The sequence below is a fragment of the Talpa europaea genome, assembly GCF_964194135.1.
Source record: "Talpa europaea genome assembly, chromosome: 9".
NCBI lineage: Eukaryota > Metazoa > Chordata > Mammalia > Eulipotyphla > Talpidae > Talpa > Talpa europaea.
In genome coordinates this window covers 18,843,388-18,858,782 of record NC_140076.1, presented here as the reverse complement: position 1 = coordinate 18,858,782, position 15,395 = coordinate 18,843,388, and the positions used below count along the sequence as shown (strand labels likewise).

The window sequence follows — 15,395 nt, the reverse complement described above, 5'->3', positions numbered from 1 at the left end:
CTTCTCCTGGGCTGGGAATCCCTAGGACATTGATTGATGTCAAGGGTCTTCTCCCCTGAGTGAGCTCAGGAAAGTCATCCAGTTTCCCTAAGCCTTCCTTATTATTATGAAATCTATAAACAAAACTTTACAGTTTAAAGGATAAAAAAGTAAACACTCTTGAACTTGCTCTGACCCAGCTTAAGTAATAGAACTGTGGTTTCTTATCTTCTCATGGAATTGAAGACTGGAGGCTCTGACTTTATGTCAAAGGAGAACCTCTCTAACTCCTGGAATTTAAGGAGTCCTAGCACTGATGGCAGCTCTTTTGCCACATTGAAAATACCTTTCCAGAGATAACTGATCTTCAGCAAGGCCTCCCCTCAAGTCCTCTACACACACCCTGTCTGTACAACACTGCCAGTCAGCCACAAAGCTTGCCTAGCAGGTGAACCCTGGCATGCAGGACAGTCAGGAACTGGTTTGCTGTGGGGGTGGGGAGTGGCCCCCGCCCCTACCCAGCTCCCAGGTGGAAACTGCGCAGTTTTCGGTTTCCGACACAGCACTTTCCTTCTGACTCTGCTTCAGTGAGGTCATCCATTGAGTTCCTTCCTGCTCTTTATGAGACACTGAGGAGGGAGGGGCAAATGCAGCAGTCTATGATGAAACACAAGGCAGTATGGGAGAGGCTTGGTCCTGGAGTTCAGAGAACTCCCGGGCACCTGGGAGTGTTCTGAGGAGCTAAGTGCTGTCTAGGAGACTTGGAGAGTGTGGGGCAGCTGCAGGGGAATGTAGTCCAGACTGAGGGAGCCTACAAGGTCCAGGTAGCAGAGGGCAGTGGGGCACATTTAGGGGGTGGTGACCAAAGCCCGCTTTTCCTTCTTAGGAACTTAAAATCTTGAACTGGATTCAGAAGATTGGACATGGTGCCATAAAGCAGCCAGGCGTGGTGACGAAGGGCTCAGTTCTGAATTCAAATCCCTTCCTTCATAAGCCATTCAGAACAGTTACCCTGTAGATTGAAAGTCATTTCACAGTAGCCCTTTACCAAGGAAGAAGTCAGAGGAGAGCCTTGCTTTGGGGAATGGTGGCGAAGAGGTGCTGTTCCCTGAGTGCCTGCAGCCAGAGCCCCAGGGCAATCTCTGTCAGCGCAGGCCTGCTGTCCCAAGATCTGTTTGATCTGAGACTGGACTTCACCAGAAGAGACAGGAGGGCAGGGGAGGATTAGGAGCCCTGGGCTGAGGGGCCCCTTACACCACTGGCTGTAACCGGCAGTTGCTTTTGTCTCCATCTCTTCTCTGGGGATGCAGAGATCCAATTAAACAGTAAAATGAGCTGAATGCCAGCTTTGTGAGGATAATACCGTAATGCTCCATCACAGGCCTTACATCATTGTTGCATAGATGAGTTCTCTGCCACATGCAGTGTGATGGAGATCTTATTACCCCCCCTTGCATGATGGGACAGGATGGTAGGAGGAGACAGATAACAGAAAAGCCCAGATTCTTCACTCTGCCACTCAAAGTCTTTGTTTCCTCATCTGTAAATTGGGAGTTTATATCCACCCTAGAACGTGGAGGTGACATCCTCCATGAATGTTAGCTAAGACTCTGTTTTCTATCCCTGGAAGGGTTTCCCTAGTGTTTCAGCCTAAGGAAGAGAATTTCAGGGCCTCCCTGGTGGCGCAAGAGGTTAGATGCAACTTGTGAAGCTATCTGCAGCTACTGCAGCACGAGTTTGATCCCTAGCCAGGGAGCTGCCCACATGGTACAGCAGACCTCTCCTGTCTCGCCCGCTGCTCCCCTCAGCAGTGTATTTCAGTTAAGTCTGCCTGTTCTGTTCCCCACTTTGTCTCTGGTGAGTCCTCTCACCCCTGCCCCCCACCACACACACACACCCCTCTGGCCTGTACACCAGTTCTTGTATGCATAAGTAAATAAATCTTTAAAAAGAAGAAGAGAGTTTCAGATCCCTAGAGAGCAAACTGAGGTTAGGGGAGGATGCCACGGCCACAGCCACAGTGTTGAAATGAGGCTCATGGGCCAAGAGTCCAACTGCTAATGACAGGAAGCCTGTCCTGACTACCACCAGCATGTCTGATGACTCAAGCTGTCAGAAGAACTGGGTCTTGGTTACACACTTGGCTGTGATTTGCTGTGGGACCATGTGCCAAATTCTTTCTGGGACAAAACCTTTCGAAGAAATATGCTCATGTATGTTACAGGCACTTTCTATCGATACTTCTCATTGTAACCCTGCAGTACATCAGACTGCAAGCCCAGGTTGACACAGACTCATCCAGGTACCTGTTTGTAATGCAGAATTCTGGGCTACCACCTAGACCTACTGAGTCTACATGAGGGGGTAGAGAGGCAAGAATCAACATTCTAAGAAACTCTTTGGGTGGCTCTTTGCAAGGAGGGTGTTTTTATCCTTATAAATAGACTGAAGCCCAGAATAAGTTGCCCAAGACTACACAGTAGACAACAATAGGGAGTCCTCACAGATCTGCTTGGCTCCAGAGACTCAGCTCTTACCAACTCCCGTGGACAGCAGGTGACGGGGAAGAAAGAACTGATCCCTTAGAAGGAACATGGGTGGGATTAGAGGGAAGTTTCAGAACTGGGCACCTGGCAAGCTGCAGGCTAAGTAAGAGGGAACAAGGTAGTGTTAGCAGTGGTGCCATTGGGAGATCAGGGGCCTACTCTTTTTAAAGCTAAAAAAATAGCTATCACAAAGTAATACATGCTCATTTTAGAAAAAAAAAAAAAAGATACCAAGAAAAATAACTCTATACCTCAATACCTCGGTCTAACAGTGTCTTCAAGGGTATCTTGCTCGTCTTCTCTGTGTGTGTACCTGCATCCATGATTACCTTTTTAAAATGGAATCATAGTACAAGGACTTTTTTTCTGTAGATTTTTTTTTTTAAGGGAACTGTTTTGTGGTTTTCTTTGTAATAGCTTTCACATGTGCAGTTTTTAATATTGCCTATGAGAAGTTGTACCTCAGGTTCCTCGCTGGTGGCCTAGGTATTAAGTCTCAGCGCTATCACTACTAAGGCCTGCGTTCGATCCCCGGCCAGGGAGCTGACCCACATAGGGCTAAGCAGACCTCTCCTGTCTCACCTACTGCTCCCCTTAGCAGTATATTTCAGTAGATCCACCTGTTCTGCTCCCCACCCTGTCTGGTGAATCCTCTCACCCACCCCCACACCTCTGGCCTACACCCCAGTTGTTCTATGGAGAAAAAAAAAGTCATACTCAAATATGAATATTTGAAGCAGTGATTGTGGAACTTTAGCAGGTATCAGAATCACCTAGGAAAGGATTGATGAACTTTTTCTGGATAGGGCCAGATCAACAAAGATTTTCGGCTTTGGGGGGTATACAGTACCTATGAAAATTACCCAGCTGTGCTATTGTAGCCTGAAAGCAACCGTAAACAATATGGAAGCAAGTGGCTATGGCTGTGTTCCAAAATTTTATTTCCCAAAACAGGCAGTAGAATGGCTGTGGTCCATCAGCCATAGTTTGCCAACCTCTGGTTTAGAAAAATGGACTACGAACTGTTTACTGAGTACAAACTATTGTGTTCTAGCACTTGGAGTATATAAGAAAACAAAAAGCAAAGATCCCTGCCTTGGGGGAGCTCATGTCCTAACTCCCTTATTAGACAGTAAGTTTATCGAATCTGATTATGTCTTATACGAGATGCATACAGTGGTAAAGGAACAACAGAGCAGGGTGAAGGAGATCGGTGGTGGTTTAAAATAGGACAATCAGGAAGGCTACATGTAGATGGACTTGAGCAGAGGCATAAAGATGGCGAGGAAGTAGCCTGTGGCTCGCTGAGGAGGGGAGTCCAAGTACAGGGAGCAACCCTACTGTGAGAGTGGGCCTGGTGGGTTTCAGGAGTGATATATCAGTGTAGTAGAATGGAGTGAGGAGGAAAAGGTCTGTTGTTTATTTATTCTGGACAATTTCTATGGCTCCCAGGGAGCTCCTGGGCCACTTACTCAGTAACTTGCTTTTCTCAGTAGTTGAAAACTGTATTGCCATGTATACAACTGTTTTACAGCCTAGCCTTTAAAAGCCTCCTCATGTTCCCTAATGTGCCTACACAGTTTATTTATTTTTATGACTCCTATCAGTGGATTGTTAGCTTTTTTATGTTTTCATCACTATAACAGCACTATAGTACATACTCTTCTGGCTATTGTGATTCAGTCCAGGATTATTTCCTAAGAATAGATTCCTAAAAGTGGGCTCACTAAGCCAGAGTGAAGGCAGAAGGTAAAGACCTTGGGTTTCTATTTGTTTTTTTTTTTTTTTAAAGATTTGTTTATTTATTTATACAAGCACTGGGTACAGTCAGAAGCGCGGGAGGGTGAGAGAACTCACCAGAGCTAGAGCGGGGAGCAGAGCAGGCAGAAGGACCGAAGTACACTGCTGAGGGGAGCAGCGGGCGGCAGGAGAGGTCCGCGCCCCATGTGGGACCCTCCTCCGGTGGCCAGGGAGCAGCCGGGGATTGAACCAGCGCCGCAGAGGCTGCGGGCAGCTTTGCAACCCAGCGCTCAACCGCTGCACCACCGGGGAGGCCCCTTGGGTTTCTATTTGTTAGCCACTTTTAAAGAGTGCCAGTACCCCCAGCCACAGCCTCTTCATGTGCCCCTTCCCACCTTTCACATTGTGGATCATGGTTCCAGGCTCAAGCACAGACATCAGTGAGGACTGGGAGAAGGACTTTGACTTGGACATGACCGAAGAAGAAGTGCAGATGGCACTTTCCAAAGTGGATGCCTCCGGGGAGGTGAGTGGGCCTGCTGGCCACAGGGACACAACACAGTTGTGTTGTGCCAGGGTCTGAGGATGTGCCTCAAGCCCACAGTGTCCTTGGACTGGATCCCTGCTCCTCTCTGCAGTGGCGGGCTGCCAGGAAGGGAGCTGGGGTCTCCCACATGGGCCCTCAGCAGCTCTGCTTCCCCTCAGCTCAGGGTGGCTAGATGGGAGAGTTCTTGACACAAGCTCTGTTCAAAATCACCCAAGAAACTACTGAAAAAATAAGATGCCAAGCCCTGCCCCAGGTCTTCTGACTGTGGTTCCCAGCATGTGGCCTGAAGAGATTCCTGGCCTTAGAGACAAACAACAGTGTGATCGAGGGCAAGTCATTTATCCTGAGCCTCTGTTTCCCCATCTAAAACACGAAATTGGTCATAATAAGCCTATAAGCTGTGAGATGTAATACATGTAGACATGTTAGGCCCAGTGCTGGGACATGGGAGCAAGATGTTGCTGAAACCACCACAAAACTCAGACCACTTAGAAACTCAGAGCCCTTATTACTCTAACTCTTCACTGCCTCTCAGGCAATAGGTTCATTCTGAGTAAGAGGCTAGGTACAGAGCTCTCGTTGCTAGGAAGCAGTGGGACTGAGGCTCCAGTCCAGGCACCTGATTCATGTCAGCGTCACTTCCACTGTCACACAAGAGCCACGTGATTCCCTCACCACGTTGTTCATATAATAAAGAGGTAAACAGGTTAGACACACAAAAGGGCCTCATTTTTCTTACTGGGAAACTGAAGACTTAGGGGAAATAGTGACCTACACACAGCATTTTGCACTATGACCTCACAATACATGGACAGAGAAAAGTCCATGGTGCCCTTTCATGAGGGTTTATGGCTTTTATCTTTGTGGCCCTCTTTAAAACCTGACATACAATACACCTGAGCAGTCATTTTATTACCTGTCATACCAGAAGGCCAAGAGAACGTAGTCTGGGGAGCCCTCAGCTGGGGATTAGGGTGCTGGAACCTCCTAGTGAAGACCTGTGGGCACCTGTAGTCTAGTGCCACCCTTGCTTCTGATCATGCTTCAAGTTCTCTGTCTCTAAGAGCCAGATCCGTATCTGTTCAGCAGGGGACAAGTGATCCTTAAGGGATTGACTGACTTGGCAGGGCGTTCCCTTGTGGTGGCCAGTGTTGGCTGGCAGAAGCACAGCCTTTGTTCTGGAGCAGTCAGAGAATCCAACCCTTAGGCAAAGAGCAGGTCTGCTCCCAGGTGGTTCATGTCATAGGGGGCAGGTGTGACCCAGGTGGGCACAGGGGTTTGACAGAGGGCCATCCGGAACTGGGGCAGCAAGGGGAGGGTGGGTCTAGGCTTGACTCAGAGGAGTAAGTAAGTGTTTGTGCTCTCCATTATCCCTTCCTGTTTGCAGCTGGAAGATGTGGGGTGGGAGGACTGGGAATGAGGGGAGCCAGGGCAAGCAGCTCCCCCACCCACACCACCTCCCACCTCTCACGCTCGTCTCAGCCCGGCCCTGGAAGACACTGACTGAGAATGTCCCCCAAATGGCCTCTGTCGACCAGAGTTCTGAGCACAGATTCTGATTCGCTCCTTGCTGGCCCTCTGCTCACATCTGGGAAGGGGCTTACTAAATCCAAGCCAGGAATTCTGACTTGTGCCAACCATAGGATGACTTAATGGAGAAGAAACCTGCCCCCCTCACTGGAAGAACCTACATTTGTCTGCTGAACACCCACTGTTCCTGGGGACTCTTGTGGGAAGTCCCAAGGGGCAGCTCTAGACAGAAGCTACAGAGTCTCATGGAGGACACTGAGACAATGCCCTGGTCCTCCCATAAGCAGGCAGGAGGGCAGCGCCTGTCCTTGGCTAGACAGGGAGGGTGTCACGTTTTGGTTCCTATCCCGGTGGGTGAGAAGCCTTCGTCTCTGGGAATTTGCCTCTCTTGGGAATCCCCCTCCCAGGTATTTTCCACTCCTGGAAAGGTTCCTTGTGGTTCAGAATCTAGAGACCAAACCCTGCATTGCCACCTCCTTTCATCTAGTCCAGACTGTGTGTTCCCAGCGCCTTTCCCAGGGCTGCTTGATGTCAGACGCACCCAAGTCCTTAGCCTGGCTGTGCCACCTGCAGGAGTCTGCTCTTGCATTATTTCCCCTCCCCCAAAAGGGAGGGAACCACTACAGGCCCTTCTGAGTTGCCTGGTGGGATACCTTGTCCAAGCAGCTACCCACCTCGACTCCCCTGTAGCGCAAGGACATAAGCCAGCTACCGGCGGTACAGAGCAGTGATCAAAGCTGAGTACTTACAGTCTTGTAAGCCCGACTTCGGCCTCCGCCCTTCTTGAAGGGATGTGCTAGGGGCGAACTGGAGACTCATCAGGCTCCTGCAAAAGCTCTTCTTCCTGAAGACACACTAGTCTTTGTGGCTCTCTCTCACCCTCCACTCTGGTAACGCTGCACCTCTCTTGGGGCAGTGAGGGGCTGCAGGAATCCCTGAAGACCCTGGTGCTTCACGATGCTGCTGTGGTGATTCTTGTACATAATCTGGTGTGTTCGCCCATGATTTAAAGGGGTAGTGGTCAGGACTCTGAGTGGCGGTCACTCCACTGCAGACTTCAGTAAGGGGTGGGATGGAGAAAATGCTGAATCTTTTTGCTGGGATTTTTCTCTTTGTAATGATTTCTTTAGTTTAATTAACCTTTTGGTTGTTTGTGCAATATTATATATTTTAAATTATAATGCATCTCCCCAGAGTATTTTGTAGCCGGGAAAAGACAAAAGGGGGAAAAAAAAAAGATTCTAACAGCTGTTAGTTTTGTAATTAAAAAAGAAAAAAGAACTTTGTCCTGAACCTTTTCCAGATTTGCCGAACCTTTTCCAGATTTGCCATTTAACAGCATTAAAGAAATTGAACAGAAGCTGGAAGGTGTCTAGGGGTCTGTTCTTGTCCCCCACAGCAGCCACCCTGAGCCAGGGCAGGGCACACACCGAGTGCAGGAGGGGCTTCCCATTGAGGGGTGGGAGGACAGTCTGAGTCCCGAGGAAGTCCCTTGTTCTCATCCCAGACTCAGCTTGGCTTTTGGGATGAGGAAGGGACAGGGTCCCCAGCAGGCCTCTCACCAAGACAAGGAGTCAAGAGGCCGTTTCTGCATTCCCAACGCTTCTGCTTTTATTCGGAAAGGAAGTTGCAACAACAGTTGTTCCAGTTGCTCTTGGTCATTTTTCTCCTCTCCTCCCCCTGTATATGTATAATTCTGGGGTCTGTTTAATTAACTTTAAACACCTGTATGAAAATCACTTGTCAGCCGTAATAAAAGGGAAGTCTGAATGAGACCCTCTGGTTCCATGAAGATCTTTAAAGGAAAGAGAGTAAGGCTTGGGAGGGTGTAGGTAAGTTTTAGGATAAGTAAACTTAAAGTGTAAAATATATATCACCATTTTAGAAGCGGGTTTTTGAATTTGCTTTCTCCCCCTGCTTTATTGGGGAGGACTTGCCATTGCTTTTATCAAGTGCTTGCTAGCCATGGATGCCAACTAACTTCTTCAATTGAAGGCCGGAGGATCATATCTGGTTCCAGGAGCTGCTTGAGCAGATCCTGGCATTCGGCCGAGATGCCCAGATGAGTGGGGAAGGACACTCCCTTCTGCTGCTGCCACAGCATCTTGGGGATGTCTGTGTCGTCAAAAGGTAGGCTGGCACAGAGCATGACGTACAGGACCACACCCATGCTCCAGATGTCGCCCTTCTTGCTATCATGGGGAATACCCTGCAGCACTTCGGGGGCTGCATAGGCTGTGCTGCCGCAGAAGGTCTGGCTCAGCTCCCGGCGTGACTTGGGCAACACCTTGGCGAAGCCAAAGTCGGTCAGCTTCAGATTGAAGCCCTGCAACAAGGCGTTCTCACACTTGAGGTCCCTGTGGGCCACGCCACAGCCATGGCAGTAGCGGATGGCCTCGACCATCTGACGGAAGAGGGCCTTGGCCCGGCTCTCAGGCAGTGGCCCCCCATTCAGCACGCAGTCAAAGACATCCCCTCCTTCAGCCAGCTCCATCACCAGGTAGATTTTCCCATCAGCAGACTCCAGCATCTCATACACCTGGATGATGTTCTTGTGGTCCAGGGTACGGACAATCTGGAGCTCCCGAGGCAGGAATCTCTGGATAAACTCTGAGGGGAAAGAGGAAAGGAGATGGGGAGGCACATCCAGAAGTGCCTAGCTTTTCACTCTGTCACCTCCCTACTAACTTCCACCTCCCTATTTTTATTAGGTCAGGCTCTTGTTCCTTGATTCCCTTTAACGGTCTTAAATTCAGCCACTCGGACATCGCTAAGAATGTTCACCTCTATTGGTTTTGTAGCTAATGTGTTACCCAAAGGAACTACTCCCCGCCACCTCTGGGGACTGTTGCAGGCAGTCTGTGAGAGCCTGGAGATCAAAGTGCTTTGGGGACAGTTAGACCACACCACACCACACCATGGAACCTCAGGAAGGTAGATTTGCCCGCATGGCGGTGAACCTACTCCCTCATCCTCTTCCTTACCCACAATTCTTTCAATGAGCGGCGTCTTCTCCCTGTTTTCACCAGTCCTGGCACCAGCTCCTGCCTTCTGCTAGCCCTTGCCATGACCTGCCTGCCAATCTGTTCCCCTCTTGGAATGGGAAAGGCCTGGTGGTGCTCAGGTTCTACCTCTTCTAATCTTGGGTTTTGGAGGGTGTGATATTTCTGGACTCCCAGGGTCCTTCTGTTCCCTACAACCTACCCCATTGGCAGAACCAATTAATCTCTCTCTCTCTCTCTCTCTCTCTCTCTCTCTCTCTCTCCTTTCCTTGGTTCCATGTTAAAGGGAAGGACACACACACACCCCCCCCTGAACCAGCCCTCCCCTCAAAGGGACCCCAGCTCACCTTCTGGCCCTCCCATCTTGTCTATAATTTTAATTGCCACTTTTCTTTGGTGTTTTTTGGAAAATGCTTCTTTGACTTTTGAGTAGGTCCCTTCCCCAATGGTCTTGCCCAGCTGGTACCCATTGGAGAGCAGAAAGTCCTCCATGCTGTCTAGTGCCTCCTTCCTATCACCCTCTCAGCTCATGCTGCCTCCGTGAGGCAGCTCTACTCCACCATCGCCCTTGGCCCGCTCCTTTTCCCCTCAAGGACTTCATCCGCAGCTGCCCCCAGCGCTAGAACATTCTCCCCCTGCACACTGCAGCCGCGGGTGGTGAGGAGAGAAAGAGCTAGACATTTTTAAACTCCGGCCCAATTGTGATGTAAATGCTGTGTGACCCTTGGCCAAAATGGGCAATGCCCCTACCTGCCCTCGCCACCACTGCCACGAACCCCCGCCCCGGGTGCCACCGCCCCCCGCCCCTCGCTAGCCAGTGAGTCGCTGCCCCGCCAGGGGGGGGCGCGCCGGGGTGTGTGCGCCCCGCCCAGGGCACCCGACCCGCTTTGTAGACGCCGCGGCGCGACGGGTTGCCCGCGCCTCCTGCGCCCCCATCCGGCGGCCGGGGGTCTGCGGCCTGGGTCTCAAGGAGCCATGGCAAGAGCCCCCCGCTCCCTGTTCGCGGCCGCGCTGAGTGTCGGGTGGTCGGGAGCGGCTGGGGTTCCCCGGCGGGAGGAACGGGCACTGTGAGGTCAGCGCGCCGCGGCCCGGGTCACAATGCAGCCCTCCCCCTCGACGCCCGGGCTCGGACGCGCCGCAGACACCTGCCCGGCTCCGCCTGGACCGGAGCGTCCTCCGGCGGCCAGGGCTCGGGCAGCTGCTTCCAGCCTGGCACCGGCCGCGGCCTCCGGCAGGTAAGCAAAGCCCCGGGGGCGGGCGCGGGGCTGGGCGCCCGGAGGCCGACGAGCGGCCTGACTGCCACTCCCCGCGCAGAGCGCCCCGGGGCCGGGACATGAGTGCCCAGGAGCCGCCGCAGGCTCGGAGATTCCCCATTGAGGCCGGAGACTCCCCTGGCCTTGCCGCCGCCCCCGAGCCCCAGGACAGCCCGGAGCCGGTAGCGACGGAGCGCAGCCCGGTCAGGTGAGGCCGGCGGCGCGACCCCTCCCGGCCGGCCCCACCCACCTCGAGGGGCGCCGGCAGGACCCGCCCCCGTCCCCCTGGCCGCCCCGCCGCAGCTGCCCGCGTCCACCGGGGCGTCCCCCGCGGGACTGGCCGGGCCGCGCCTCAGCGCCCCCTGCTTTCCAGGCCGCTTCGCCGCTGCCCCGGCTGCCACTGCCTGACGCTGCTGCACGTGCCCATCGACGTCTACCTGGCCATGGGCGGGAGCCCCCGGGCCCGCGCCACCTGAGTGCGCCTGCGCACGGCGGCTCCGCGGGAGCTGGGCGGGACGAGGCCCCGCGCGGGCCACCACCTTGAGGTCGCGCGCGCCGAGCACGAGACAATGATGCACATTTTAAAATAAAAGAATGATGCACATTTTAATAAAGCACAGCATAAACTGTTCTTTCCACTTCGGCCTGGCGTGTATGTCTATCCCGTCGGGTCGACACTCCCGCGACAGTCCCGCGCCATGCAATGGCCCCTTCAGCTCTCCCGCCTCCGCCCTTGGACCCGGGCCTGGGGGCTCACCCTTCCGCTCACTGCTCGCGGGGTGCCAGCGCCTCCATTCCTTACCAGTTGTGAGTCCTTCGGGGCAGTCTTGCCCCTTGGGCCCTGCCTTCATCCTTCCCACATCCCCTGTGTGTTAGGGACAGTCACTTCACTGAGCTCGGCTCTTGGACCCCCGCGGAAGGTCGGAACTGGAGGAAGGTGCACAGACAACTTAGGACGGGCCGCCACAAGGGGCCCATTTAATTCTCCTGAGGTGGAATTAATAAGCTTTTGCTACCTGTTTTTCTGTGACCCCGGGCACCAGTGACTTTTTTGGAGGGGCTAGAGGCTACCCCATTCATTCTGAGCCTCAGTTTCTCCTAGAACGAATGGACCCAGTAAAAGACTGGGAAAGAAATGGGTTGAAAAACGTTTAAGTCTCGTTCCTACTACAGGTGATGGAACTGAGCCTTAAGAGACTTGCCCGTGGCCACTCAGGTGACAGGTAATACTAACACACTCCTCAGCATCCTCAGATTCATGCCCTGAAATCCATCCACAGGGAGACCCAAGAAAGGGAGAGGCCTGGGAGTGTAATATTTAAGCTGAATAAATATTTTCCACTTCGCAATTTTGCTTTCATGACCTGTATTATTTTAACATTGGAAAATATATATGTAACCCAAAAGTCAGTTTCAGTTTCCTATCTCCTGAGATCTAAGCAAAGTTGACTTAACACTGTTACCCGAGTCTACACAGGCTTGACCTCCAAGCCTTCCCTCCAGGATTTCAGAATCCCACAGTCACCAGAAAGGGACACTCTCCTTGTCTGCCCAACAAAATCCCCCCCAGACTGTCCCAAAAGGAGGAAGCTTACTGAAAGAGGAGAGGATGTTTGTCCAAAAGGGTCTACTACAAAGTGAGGACTTTAGACTTGACCATTCAGGGCCCTGTTTATAAACACCCTAGTTTTTGAAAGCCCCTCCATGCCACTTTGCCCTTCACCAGAATAATCCCTAGTTTCTGGCCATAACACTGCACTCTCTACCCTCACCTCCTGGAGAACCCCCAAGGGATGCACAGTTCTACTGTGTGGATAATCCAGCTGTTTCCATCCCAACCAAACTCCATGTAGGCCCCCCTCAGCCTAACCCATGCTAGTTCTCTGCCAAAAAAGGGTCTCCTTCCTCCTAAGGAATACTGACCTTAGGAGACCACTGTAATTTTGGAAAGAAAAGTATTGTTGACCTCTGTATTGAGAAGATCTCTCCATTGTAAGCACCTGAAGTTAGCCAAAACATTAAAAAAAAAAAAAAGATTGTTTCTATTAGCTGGGAAGAATATAAATTAAGTAAAAATTATAGGACCCAGGGTATCCACTGGGCTGCAACCAAGGATTCAACCCTACCAGAATCACTCCTCTATTCATCTCTCATCCCTGGTTATCTCCTCAGGGCAGGGAACATGGTGACAGCAGCTTAGAACTCCCAGGAAGGGTGGCACAGCAGACCTCTCCTGTCTCGCCCACTGCTCCCCTCAATCTCAGTAGATCCACCTGTTCTGCTCCCCACTCTGTCTATGGTGGATACTCTCACCCCCATACTTCTGGCCTACACTTCAGCTCTTGTATGTGTAAATAAATAAATCTTGAAAAAAAAATTTCTTGCCACCATCCGGATACTTAGAGAGGGAGACAAAGATCCCAGACACACCTTGCCAGTGGGCTAGCCCCTGGGGCAGATTAGCTCTACCACATCCACAGGCAAGGGGCAGGGACAACCCGGGTGGAGAGGGCAGAGGCCCTAGAAACAGGGCAGAGGCCTAGAAACAGGAGGTGCACAAGTCCAAGGAATTCAATTTCACCAACACTTATCTGGGCCACACCAGGTGCTAAGAACCCAGGCCTGAATCTGATAGATCACTTGTCTTGCAGAGCTCAGAATTCCGATGAGTAAACAGAAAAGAAGCAGGATCAAGAAGGCCTGGAATTTGAACTGTGTTCTTTAGCATGATCGGCTCCAACCTGAGTCACTTCACTCTCCTTTTTCATCCTGTTCTCTTTCTTTCTCTTTTTACCTGAAAAAATCACTGGCCTAAACTCTGGGTTATAATCCTAACTCTGCCATTTACTAGCTGTGCAACCTTGGGCTAGTTACTTAGACTCTCTGAATCTTTATGTCAGATCTGTAGAATGGGCTTCATGACACCTGCCGGACAATTTCAGGATTCATGTGTGTATAGCAACAGGCAGGAATCTGGCACACCAGGCACTAGATGAGCAAGAGGCTGCCGCTCCTCCTGCTATTGACTTCAAGGAGCAGCAGAGAGCCAGGCGGCCATGTCCCTGGGGACTGGGTCATAGTCAGCCTCGGAAAGGGGTTGGGGAATACTTTTTGCCTCCCTCTGCCGAATTCCTTGCAGTTTTGCTCAGGAACCTAGGAACTTGACAGTGGGGTGGCGGGGGGGGCATAGCTAGGAGAATCCCCAGGTGGGAAAGGCAGACTTGCCTGCCTCACCCTAGAGGGTAAAGTTGTCCCCAGACTCCAAGGCTGGACCCCCAGATCCCAGTCTGGGCCTGAGGAATGTGGAGGGGCCCAAAGAAAATGGGGAGGCACAAACACTGTCTTCCCTCTCAGATACCTTATTAGCCAGCCCCTCCCTAAGGGACCCCCTTTTAGAAGGAGGGGGCGAAGTACAGATGGACCCCCCCAGGTTACCATGGAGATGGCAGGGAAAGGGTTGCTGTATCACCATGGCAACAATTGACGTCAGTGCTACCCTTTCCCATCACTTGATATGAGAGGGGGGCCGCCACCCCAACCAGAAGCAAATCCCCCACAAAGTCTCCTCCCCTCACTGAGCCAATCAAGGAGGGGGGGTGTCGACAAGCTTAATATAGCATAGGAGTTAAAAGCATAAACTCTGATGTCAGTCAAACCGTGGTTCAAGTCCTCATTCTGCTCGCTTTTGCTGTGTGAATTTGAACAAGTTCCTTAACCCCTGGAAGTCCCAAGTGTACAATGGGGGAAATAAGCTATGTGCCTCTGGGGGTTACTGTGAGGATTGCCAGGACAGTGCAGGGAATACCGGGCACCAGACTAGCGCACAGGAAGGAGGTACCAAACATTAAGGACTGGCAAGAGTTCTGGGGACCTGTCAAGCAATGGTGGTCTTCAGACAAAAACTCATAGCCCCCAGAGAGGCCCCAGTACTTCCAAGGATTTGAGCCCCCAAGCTTGAATTTGGGGGTTCCTGGGTGGAATCAGAGACTAGAATTTCCAGACTCTGAGGAAACCTCAGATGCCACTTTTCCTGAAACATCTGGATTCTGATCCAACTTCCCCTTTTTCCTCCCCTCTGCCTCCTTCCAGGCCTCCTTAGCCGCCTCCAACCTTTTGGTTCTCCTGCTGCACCTCTGGGAGCAAGGGTAGATGAGAGTCCACTGAAGACATCAGCGACCTGGCACCGAATAGATCAGGTCCTGGGTGTGTGAGCTCCCACTCACCTGCCCTCGGGGGAAGGGCACCGGAATCACCCTATTCCTCACCCCCGGCCCCCAGCCTCAGTGACCACATTCCGCCACAGTCCCACTGCCACTACCCTGAATCACGCCTTCACCACTCACCTTGGTTACTCCAGCAGCCTCCTCTCTGGTCTTCCTGCTTCCGATCTTCCTTTCTTTTTTGGATTCCTGCAGCCCAGAATTGCTTTATAAAGCCTAGCTTTGTGATCTAAATCTAAACATGGCTTCTTTACCTCTTACTCGTCCAGCCATGCTGGACACCCTCAGCCCTTCACAAAACATTCCCCCCTCTGCCTGACATGGCCTCCCTTCCAATCCCACTTGCCCTTCTAGATCTCCAACAATTGTCACTTCTCAAAGAAGGCTCCCCTGGCCATCTCTCCTTCCCAGCCGTAGCACCTGTTGTCCTACTGTGTGCTTAGGCCCTGATCCCCATTTAGTGCCCATTACGCTGTGGATCACTCAGGACAGGGGCTGCATACAGACACCCCCAGAACCTAGAATGGGAGGGTTCAGGGGGTTGCAGAATGTCGGCAAATGAGACGGTTAGACTAGCT

General features: G+C 51.9%; 3 protein-coding genes across 3 annotated transcripts in view; 2 read left to right on the top strand and 1 right to left on the bottom strand.

Moving 5' to 3' along the window:
• BSDC1 (BSD domain containing 1) overlaps positions 1-6,232 on the top strand; it is a gene marked incomplete at both ends in the record, with an annotated part of 28,774 nt that extends 22,542 nt beyond the window's left edge. Inside the window, 2 exons of the mRNA XM_084242260.1 lie at positions 4,688-4,791; positions 6,200-6,232. Coding sequence (XP_084098386.1) covers positions 4,688-4,791; positions 6,200-6,232 — 137 coding nt within the window. The remainder of the gene's footprint in view (positions 1-4,687; positions 4,792-6,199) is intronic.
• A 2,058-nt stretch (positions 6,233-8,290) lies between these two features.
• On the bottom strand, positions 8,291-9,857 carry TSSK3 (testis specific serine kinase 3; the record flags this gene model as incomplete). Its single annotated transcript, XM_084243723.1, has 2 exons — positions 9,692-9,857; positions 8,291-8,952 (listed from the first exon to the last, which is right to left on the bottom strand). Exons 1-2 carry the CDS (start codon positions 9,834-9,836, stop codon positions 8,291-8,293), a joined length of 807 nt encoding a protein of 268 aa, XP_084099849.1. The 5' UTR covers positions 9,837-9,857.
• Positions 9,858-10,322: 465 nt separating this feature from the next.
• FAM229A (family with sequence similarity 229 member A) lies at positions 10,323-11,073 on the top strand (the record flags this gene model as incomplete). The annotated part of the gene is made up of 3 exons (XM_084243156.1): positions 10,323-10,579; positions 10,659-10,805; positions 10,971-11,073. Exons 1-3 carry the CDS (start codon positions 10,443-10,445, stop codon positions 11,071-11,073), a joined length of 387 nt encoding a protein of 128 aa, XP_084099282.1. The 5' UTR covers positions 10,323-10,442.
• Positions 11,074-15,395: the final 4,322 nt, after the last annotated feature.